The 11,261-nt window shown below is 22.3% G+C and overlaps 3 protein-coding genes across 3 annotated transcripts in view; 1 reads left to right on the forward strand and 2 right to left on the reverse strand.

Annotated features, from left to right (window-relative positions):
• SRAE_0000028200 (Protein-tyrosine phosphatase,receptor/non-receptor type domain-containing protein) overlaps positions 1 to 2,102 on the reverse strand; it is a gene marked incomplete at both ends in the record, with an annotated part of 2,202 nt that extends 100 nt beyond the window's left edge. The window contains one exon of the mRNA XM_024646153.1: positions 1 to 2,102. This exon is cut by the window's left edge and continues 100 nt beyond it. Within this exon, the coding sequence (XP_024500363.1) occupies positions 1 to 2,102 (2,102 nt within the window).
• A 1,516-nt stretch (positions 2,103 to 3,618) lies between these two features.
• Positions 3,619 to 4,018, forward strand: SRAE_0000028300 (Hypothetical protein; the record flags this gene model as incomplete). The annotated part of the gene is made up of 3 exons (XM_024646154.1): positions 3,619 to 3,684; positions 3,723 to 3,815; positions 3,893 to 4,018. 3 exons carry the CDS (start codon positions 3,619 to 3,621, stop codon positions 4,016 to 4,018), a joined length of 285 nt encoding a protein of 94 aa, XP_024500364.1.
• Positions 4,019 to 9,293: 5,275 nt separating this feature from the next.
• SRAE_0000028400 (Hypothetical protein) lies at positions 9,294 to 10,525 on the reverse strand (the record flags this gene model as incomplete). Its single annotated transcript, XM_024646155.1, has 3 exons — positions 9,294 to 9,506; positions 9,608 to 9,742; positions 10,469 to 10,525. The coding sequence occupies 3 exons, from the start codon at positions 10,523 to 10,525 to the stop codon at positions 9,294 to 9,296; spliced, it is 405 nt and encodes a 134-aa protein (XP_024500365.1).
• Positions 10,526 to 11,261: the final 736 nt, after the last annotated feature.

An 11,261-nucleotide genomic window follows, 5' to 3' on the forward strand; every position in this document is an offset into this window, starting at 1 on the left:
ATATGAAATAATGTTATTTTTTTAGGTTTACCAACATCAACAGTCATTTGAAAATGATAAATAGATAAATGTGAAATATCATTAGCAGACAAATTTTTAATAAATTCAACATTAATATTACCATATTTTTGTGAAGATTTTTTTGGCCAATAATTTACATTGTCATCTTCAATATCAATAAATGCCACAATAACTTTGACATTTTCACGATACAACAGTTCCCAAAAATAATTAATATTATTATTTGATGGTCCATCAGAAATGATATATTTTTTTTGTGGTGAAATTTTGTCAATATAATAGGCAGTTATTGCTCCATTAATATCTTTATAACATTTAACTAATTCATTATTAAATAAGGAAGTTGTATCAATAAATATTTCTTCAAAACCTTCACATGTCTTTTTATAATCATGGCATTGTTCACGATCAGCAACATAATCTCTTTTAACACCAATTTGTGAATATTTTTCTAGTTTTTGTTTTGATATATCATTCCATAATTCAAATATATTGGGATAAGTTTTTTTAATTTTTTTTCTGATAAGACGTGGTTTAATTGATTTGAAATAACATAATAAAATAATAATTATTATTATAATAATAATAAATAAAGATATACAACCAATAAGTCCATATGTACCACCAATACCAATATAATCAATTAATTTATCAATAAAAGATTTTTTCATAGATTCCATTTCTTTTTTTTTATCAGCCATTTTTTTTTCATATTCTGATTCATCAGTTTCTGATAAAATTTTATATATATCTTCACCTTTTTCATTTTTTCCCATAAATACTTTTTTTCCTTTAATAAATGTTTGAGTTAAAGTAACAGTTCCAGTAAGAGTAATATAACGGCACATTAAAGATATCATGTTTGTTTTATTATTTTTTAAAATAATATAATCTCCAGAACGTTCAAAATTATCCTTTTCATTATTATTAAAATCATTTAATTTAATAGTTTTATTTTCATAAGTAACAGATTCAAAATATCCATATGTGATTCCATTAATGGTACAATTTGGTTTAGTAGACGTTTCATTTGCTAGATATAATATGTCCTGATTTGGAAATTCATAATCATCCTTCATTGGTCCAAAATAGTATATTTTTTCTACAACGTTATCATTTTCAATTGTTGGATAGTTGTAGGTAAACTTCAGTATTTTAAATTGATGTAGTGTAAAACTGTCCATTATCATTTCATCAGTATTTGGTATGTCTGCAATACTTGACTCTGCATATCTCATTTCTTTCATTAAAATTTTTTCACCTTTATAGAAATCAGGAGCATCTGGAGACAGCAACTCAAGTTTTATATTGAATACTTCCGTCATTGTTTTTCTTTTAAGAACATGAATTTTGTGGTTCTTTGGAGATACAGGATGTTCTTGACCATTAATTTTTATTTCTGGTTTCTCATTAACTGCTCTAACAATTTGACACGGAGGCACATATTCCAGAATAGAATTATCATCAGGAACATCAAAATAGTAATATAATTTATTGGCATGAGGTAATTCTTCTGCTTCCTTCAATTCACCATTATCTATATTGACACGTTTTAAATTGCCTTGTTCATCTTTGGTAAATTTAGCAACTTTAGTTGGATCGTTGCCACATTTATCAGATGAAGAAAGTGTCTTTGATATTTTCTCACTCTTTGCTATTTCAAATGGTTTTGGTTTAGACTGCCAATTAAATTTGAAGTCCCAGTCGTAGGGTGTAGGGTTTACATCACTACTCTTTATATAAACCGTTCCACAAGCAACTATACTATGTCTATTTGCATTATATACTAAGGGTGTCCATACGAAGATTTTATTTTCACTCTCAATTTTTGATTTTGACGACACTAACCAATTTTGTATATTAAATCTTGCTTTAATGTTCGAATGATTGTAATTTATGTATGGACATTTTACAAGTATTACATCTGACGTAGATTTAGGATTGATAGTCACTGGAAAGGTACTTTCATTGATATTCTTATAAACTGAAGGAAACAAAGATGAATGAATAGTTTCCTCGCAGTAAGTGATGATTTGAAACAGCAGCCATATAATTGTGAATTGATGTAAAACCCGGAACATTGTAGTTTGTTATTTTGTTACAAATACCACATTATAAATTTTTATTTTGAAGATAAAAATTTGAATGTTATATTCAATTAATTTAAATTATTAGCAAAAAATAATCATAATATAGTATTAATATTTAAATATTATCAAATTATACTAATAAAACGTGTTGATGTTAAAATTTGAATATAAGGTGTGTCTAATAATGAATCAAATTCATAACCAAGAAATATATATGTAATAAGCTTAGAAGATGTGTTCCAATTGTGAAAAGAAATTGAAGTGGTAATATTAAAAATATTGTTAAGGATATTTATAAAAAATTATTTGTTGTACATAAATTTTTCTTATGTATTAAATTCATTAAAAATTGATATATTAAAAATGTTAAAGAAGTGATAAACTTTTAAAAATATAAGAATGAAATTTATTTAAAATAAAGAATAGGATTATTAAAAATTATTATTATGGAAAAGTTTTATTATAATTTAAAAAGTAATTAACGTTTAATTAAAAATAAAGAAGAATATATTTAATTTGAATAATATAATCCTCTAATAATTTCCTCATACTTGAAGTTTGATAGAGAGGTAAAAATTGTTTTATCATTACTCCCAGAGTTCAATATTGGATATCTTTTTGTGATCAAATAATTATAACAACTTTTTTAAGTTTCAGATAATATTCTTGATATAATATATTTATGAATAGTTTGATACATATAGTTTATCTTAATTATTCTTTTTATCAAAAAACAATTTGACTATTGAAAATGTATATTGATAATGGTAGTATGAAGAATTGTCTGAATATTTATAATTTGGAGAAGAACTATATGATATTCTTCATAAATCATTTGGCATGATAATATAAATGTAAGAATATAGATAAACTTGGAGGAACATTAAATTTTAATTATAAAACAAATGCTAAATGTATTTTCTAACAAATGCTACATGTATGGGGAAAACATTAAGTTTGTAAAGCTTTTTGTTTAGGACACTTCTCACTAGTCATTCTTTTATGTACTATATAAGTTAGGAATTTTATACAATTTTCAGTTTGTAACCCTACTGAATTTTGTGGGGTTATTGTAGTTAATTTATTTTTATTATTGTAGGGGAATTTTTAATACCTCTTGTTCTTGTGTAAGAATATTGTGTGAGTATTATTTTTAAATGTAAAATATGACGCAATAGTAAAATTTACTGATTAATTAATTTGGTTTCCCTATACAACAATTAATTAATAATTTTTATTTTCAAAATTAATTTATATTCTTCTAGAACAAATTTTTTAAAATTTACATGAAAACAATTTGGAATATTGTCACCCCACTATTTATCATCAAATATTTGCGCACTTTTTTTAATGTCTAAATATTGTTTTGAATGTCATTTGAAATCATAAATCTTCTGAAAAATTAACGGTTATAATGATAAGATTGTCATAAAAGGTAAGAATTTTTATTATATCTAACAAATATTTTCAGATTTTTATGAAAATTTAATGTTCTGAAGAATTTTAAATGAAGAAGAATTGGAAAAAGACTTGTAGTATGGATTGTACTGAGGAAAAGAATATTGCTATAAAGGTAATGTATAATTCTCACTTTTCTAAGTTATATTTTAGGTTAACCTTTATCACTACAACTTTTCCATCAATGTCACTGATATTTCTACTTTGAGGGCATTAAAATATATCAGTATACCACACATATCAAAGGTAAGTAAAAATAATTGTATTTTGAATTTATTATTTTTAGCAAAAGTAGTTTATTTAGTTTTCTGCTTTCATTTAAGGATTCTCAAATATTCTTTTGGATGGGTATTGAAAAGAAGAAGAATGGAATGAAGCATTTAACACATTCAATAAAAATATGTAATATTTGTAATACATTTCAAATATATATGATCATATCTGATTAGTAATTGGAAACATTTTTAATTTAAGAAGTTATTTCAATAAGATTTCCACTATTGAAATAAAGATACATTTCGGATTCATTGATAATTCTAATTTATTTTTTATACATTGCTTTTCAATAAACGTTAAAACTCTTAAAATCAAAAAAATTTAAATTGGAATTTTAGTAGTCAAATAAAATAAACTTAAATTTCTAATTTATTCTTTTAGATTTCATCAATTATGCCTTCAAACACTTTTAAATTGAAGATTCTTACTTCTGGCTCCTGATTCTTTAAATGAATTTTTACTTTTTGGATTATACTTATAAAACGTTAATAAAAGTAAACAAATTGGAAAAATGTCACTCATATAAATTATCATCAAATATTTGCGCACTTTTCTGGATCACTTTAATATGAAGAATTTCCTGATAAACTTTCATCAAAATGATAATATTCCTGATAAATGTAAGTAAATTAAAAAAAATTAATCATTTTTAACAAGTATTTTTAGAATATCAATGGGATTTGTGCCATTTGTCAAAGATTCATTCAGTTCACAAATGTCAAGAAATATTTTGATAATTTCTATGGTAATTCACTGAAATTCAGAAGGAACGGAATAAATTAAAAGATAAGGAATAAACATTCTATGATTAATACTGAATCCTCAAAAAAATTCAAAACCAATTATAATTTGTCCCTCAATCTAGACTAAGAGTCTTACTTTTAATTAAGATATTGACTGAATCTCCTCCAATTTAGAATAAGAATCTTTTATTACTGGCAGTTGACCCTTCCACAACTTATGTAAGATTATTAATTAGCACCCAGAAATTAATCAAAATTATTGACACATTCATCAATTGATAAGATTGCTTTAAGTAGAATATTAATTTAATTAAAAATATATCTAGTTTATCAATTAATTAAAGATAATTAACAAAAAGGATAATTAAAAGATGAATAATATGATAATTAATATTTTTTTTTCCAGAAAACTCTAGAATGTACCAGAAGGTTCTAGAACAAAATTAAATGTTACTAGAAAGTAGACAAATTGGAGAAATGCCACTCATATAAAATATCATCAAATATTTGTGCACTTTTCTGGATCACCTGAATATGAAGAATTTCCTGATAAACTTCAACCAAAATGATAAGAATGATGTAAAATGTAAGTTATTTAAATAAATTAATCATATTTAACAAGTATTTTTAGAATATCAATAAGATTTGTCAGAAATTTATTTAGTTCGAAAATGTAAGAGATATTTTAGAGAAAAAAATAAAAAATTCCAGTAAATTATCTAATTCCAAAAAAACTTTCCATATCCCAAAATGTTCACTGAATCTCCTTCAATGTTCATTAATAAATCTTCCAGAAAAATAAGATAAATATTTCCCCAAAAAGTAATAAAAATAATTAAAATAATGAAATAAATTTATCAGATTGCCCTGAATAAACAAAAAATTAATTAAAACTTCCAAAAAAATCAACTGAAACTGAAAAATATTCAAAATATCCATTGAAACTTCAAAATAACCACTGAAATCACTGAAACCTCCAAAATATTCAAAAATATCCCAAAAATATTGATGAAATGACCTCCAATCTAGATTAAGAATCTTTCTTAAAAAATTAATTGAATTGACTGACCTCCAATCTAGACTAAGATTCTTTTATATAAATTACCCCAAAAATTAATAATTTCCATCAAAATCAACAAAATAATTAACATTCAAATAAAATGAATGAAAACCACCAAAAAATAAAGAAATTTATTAAAAACAACTGAAAAAGAATAAAGATGATAAAAAAATACAGAAAAATAATTAAAATTATCAAAATAATCAAAATATCCATACAAATATATAAAATAACCACCAAAATATTGAGAAATTGAAGAAAAATATTGAAAATAATAGGATTGCCACAAATTAACTGAAATATTCATTTGAATCTTCAAAATATTCATTAAATGTCCTTCAATCTAGATTAAGAATCTTTTATTACTAGCTGACACTTTTAAATTTAATAATCATTATTACCCATCAAAAATTATTGACACATTCATCAATTGATAACATTGAATTAATTAATTATATTTTTACTGTTATCATTTAATTTAAATTAAGACAAATTAATATAATTAAAAGATGATTAATTAATATATATTTATTTCCAGATATATGTACCAGAATTAAATGCTAATCAAACAGAAACAAATTGGAGAAATGCCTCTCATATAAAATATCATCAAATAGTTGCGCAGTTTTCTGAAGTAATTGAAGAAGATGAATATGAAGAATAATTGATACGAAAATGAAAATATTGTTGTGAAATATGAGTAATTGAAATAAATTGATAAAATTTAACAAATATTTTTGAAATATGAATAGAATTTCTGACAATTATCAATGAATCATTTAGTTATGTATGTTAATAAGTATTTTGAAGAATTTCTATTGGATTGTACTGAATATCAAAGAAGAATGGAAAAAATTAAAAGAAATAAATCTCTATGAAAAATAATTGAAAAGGTTGGTTAAATTTATATTTTAAAAACATTTCTAATATTTATTTTTAGATTTCACTCAAATATATTTCAATCTAGACTAAGAATCTTCCATTTGTAAAAGGTATGTTTATATATTAATATTTTCAAAATTATTTTTACTTTTAGATGTTCCAATATGTATTTCAATCTAGATTAACATTCTTACTATAATGGTATGTTTTATTAATGTAATTCAAATATGTTTTATATTTTTACTTTTAGATTGCGCCTCCTAAAAGGTTCGACTCTCAAAGAAAGCAGACAGTTTTAACTCTGTTGCAGTCTACATCAAATGAAATGAAATAAAAGGTTAATTTAACAAAAAATTAGACATATTGACAAAATATTTATATAATAAGATTTCCCCCAATTAATATTAATTAAAAATTACTCATTAAGTGAAATATTTATAATTGAAAATATTCCTCATTAAATGATAAATAATTATAAAAATTACTCATTAACTGAAATAATAATTGACAAAATATTTGTAATTAAGATATTTTAATTGCTGTTATTTCAATCTAGATTAAGATTCTTTTACTGAAAAATTGGTTGAAAAATATTTCTATCCCATAAAAGTAGATGAAAAATTAAGACATCAACAGAGTTATTTAAAAAATATATAAAACTGTTAAAAATTACTCATTAATTATGATAAATGAATTGAAAAGATTGACTGAAAACAATTAGATTGCTTCATTTTAAATCTAGATTAAGATTCTTTTATTAGTTAATGATTAACATTTAAGAAATTAGTTGAAATAAAAGACATAGAATTAGAAATATATTGACTATAAAGAAAAGGGTTAGAGAAATAAGTAAATGGCATATAAATTCAAATATATTCAGTGAAATATAGAAATATAAGTAATAGGATTGCCATTATTACCATTAAAAATATTGGGTAAAAAGGGTCGAAAAATTTGGATTGAAAAATAAGAATAAGATGAATATATAAACTATTCAAAATAGATTCATTTAAAATATACTTTTAACATTATTTTACTAAGTAAACATTAGATTGAATAACTTTTTAATCTAGATTAAGATTCTTTCTATAAATCAATTGGATTGCACTCAACTTTCAATCTAGATTAAGATTCTTTATATAAATCAATTACATTGTTAAATAAAACATTTATTGAATTTAGTATTATAAAAAGATTTTTAAATAAATTAATGAAAAATAATATAGGATTGCACCAAATATATTTCAATATAAAACATTGACTCCCAAAATAATAATTAAATAAAAATATATTTCAAACATTTAAAATAACCATTCTAAAAGTATTTCTATAACTGATACTGAAATAAGTGAAATAAAAGTATTATAAATACTGATCATCAAATGAAAATAAAAATAATTAGATTTCCCTCAAATATATTTATAATAATAGGTTGATTATGAAGAAAGATTAATTCATTTAAAAATATTTCACATTTTGAATCATTTATTTCTTCAATTGGATTGCATTAATTTCAATCTAGACTAAGAGTCTTTCTATAATGAATAATATGATTGATACAACTTTTAATCTAGATTAAGATTCTTTCTTTAAAATTAATTCAACAATTAATTAAGACTTATATATAAAAAAATATTATGGGATTGCTTTTCAAAATATTATTAATAAAAGATTGAAAAATTAGTAATTAATTATAAAAATATTTCTAGTAACTGATAAAAGGTTAATAAAAATAAAACAATTAGATTGCACTGATAAATTATTATTATAAGGTTGACTGTTCAAAAATATTGAGCAGACAAAAAAAATAATTACATTTTAAAGGTTGTTATTTTCAATAGGATTGCCTCACTTTCAATCTAGACTAAGAGTCTTTTATTACTTTCAATTAGATTGCTCTGAACTTTTCAATCTAGACTAAGAATCTTTACTTTAAATTAGATTGAATAAATATAAAAAGGTAACTAGTTGGATTGCTCCATAGTGATAAATTTAATATAGATTATCATTTCAAAAAATATTAATTATTAAAGAAAAATAACTCCCAAAAAACCAATAAATTATATTTCAAATATAAATAAAATATAAATCATTTAGAGTAATTAATTAGATTGCTCCATTTATTTATTATAATAAAATAACACTTCCAAAGTATAAATTAAAGAAATATATTTGATTGAGATTATTATTATCAAAATATTCTTCATTAATATTAAAAATAATTAGATTGCCCTCGAAAAACATAACAATTAGAATATTGATAAAAATAATTAGGTTGTAGCCTAAAAAAAGAAGAAAATATTTCTTCAATCTAGATTAAGATTCTTTATTTTAAAATTAATATTAGATTGCTTTAAAAAGGGAAGAAAAGATATCCTTCAATCTAGATTAAGAGTCTTTAATTAATTATTAATTAAATAATAAAATAATTACATTGATATATTAAGTTAAAAATATCTTTTAATTTAAAAATATCACAATAAATAATAAAATAATATATTGGATTGCTCCAAAAATAATTAATAAAAATATCTTTCAAAAGAATAATATATTTTTCAATAATATTACATTTGATCCTAAATATTTAAATGAAGTATTTTTTCAATGAATACAATATATTTTCAATCTAGATTCAGGTTCTTTTATTTAATAGTCGCTGACGCTCCTAATTATTTCAGATTCTTACTTCATTTCCCATTCAATCTTTTCAATTATTTTTAAACTTTTTTTGAATCTTCTGAATATTTCTCTCATTGAATCTTTTCATTTGAATCCATTCATTCTTCCATTTGAATCTTCTTTCTGAATTAACTTTATCCATTGAATCTTTTTCATTGAATCTTTTATTTTGAATCTTCCTTTTGAATCTTCATCCATTGAATCTTTTATTTTGAATCTTCTTTTCTGAATCTTCATCCATTGAATCTTTTTCATTGAATCTTCCTTCTGAATCTTCTTACATTGAATCTTTTCTCCCTGAATCCTCTGAATCTTTTACTTTGAATCTTCTTTCACTGAAAACCCTCTGAATCTTTTATTTTGAATCTTCTTCCATCTGAATCCTGTGAATCCTTTACTTTGAATCTTCCTTCTGAATCCTTTACTTTGAATCTTCCTTCTGAATCCTTTGCTTTGAATCTCCCTTCTGAATCCTCTGAATCCTTTGCTTTGAATCTTCTTTCACTGAATCCTTCCGAATCCTCCAAATGAATCTGAATCCTCTCAATCAGATTGCCTCCAGAAATTTGCTTCAAATACCTGTCCCAAAAACCAATTAAAAAAACTACCCCCAAGGTAGACCACCCACGATGTTTTTTTAAGGATTATAAAAAAAAGAAGTATTAATTAAAAAAAAACAACTCAAAAAAAAATATAAACAAAATAATTAACTAATTAACCAAATTAATTTAAAAAAAACATCATAATTACCTCTTAATTAATTAAAATAATTAAAAATATACACTATTCCAACACTTTTCCCTTTAAAAACATCAAAAAATTATCAACTTCCTTAATTAATAAAAAATTATTAATATTAATAAAATTAATTAAATTTATCATTATTTCCACTTAATTTATCAATTATTATCATAATTACCTCATTAAATTAATTATTAATTAAAATTATCACTAATAAACACTTTTCCAACATATTTCTTTCTAAAAATATCAACAAAAAATTAATACCACCCAAATAATTAAAATTAATTAAACTACCACCCAAATAATTAATTAAAATTATATTTCCTCCCAAATAATTAATTAAAGGATTAATAAACATAATTAATTAAAAATAAACTTCCTAAAATAAGAAAAACTTCCAGAAATTTCTAGATAAAAAATAATTTATTCATCAAAAAATAATCAAACAAAAAATTAATTAAAAGATAATTAGATTGCTCCAAATAACCAAAAAAAATAATTAATTAATTAATAACCTTCTGAATCTCCAAAAATATTTCAAAAATATCCACTGAATCTCCTTCAATCTCCATTAAGAATCTTTAATATAAATAAACTATTTCCCAATCTAGATTAAGAATCTTCTAGAAGAAAAATATATATTCTCCCAAAATATTTAAGAAATTTCTAGAATAATTAAAATATTTCTCCAAAACTCCCAAAATATTCTGAATCTTCATGAATCTTTGAAATATTTACTGAATCTCCTTCAATCTCCATTAAGAATCTTTTATTACCCACTGAATCTCCTTCAATCTACATTAAGAATCTTTTATTAGAAATTAACACATATTTCCAATCTACATTAAGAATCTTCCAGAAAAATATTGACAATTTCCCAAAAAATATAAAAATTTCCTCCCAAAAAATAATTACTCATTAAAATTAACAAATTAATTAATTAGATTGCCCCAATTAACTGAAAATAATTAAATAAACATTAATTAATGATATCAACTGCCTTAAAATCCACATTAAGAATCTTTAATTAAATAATTAATATTACCAGATGCAAATAAATATTTCTCCACAAAATAAAGAAAACTACCAGAATAATGAACAAATTTATCAGATTGCCCTGAAAAAACAAAAAAATAATTAGTACTCCCAAAATATCCACTGAAACCTCCAAAATAATCAGAAATATCCTAAAAATATCCATTGAAACTCCTCCAATCTACATTAAGATTCTTTCTTTAAAAAATAATTGAATCTCTACTCTCCCAATCTAGATTAAGAATCTTATATAAAAGAATCTTATTATTAATG

This window comes from Strongyloides ratti, scaffold srae_scaffold0000001, assembly GCF_001040885.1.
Source record: "Strongyloides ratti genome assembly S_ratti_ED321, scaffold srae_scaffold0000001".
Lineage (NCBI taxonomy): Eukaryota > Metazoa > Nematoda > Chromadorea > Rhabditida > Strongyloididae > Strongyloides > Strongyloides ratti.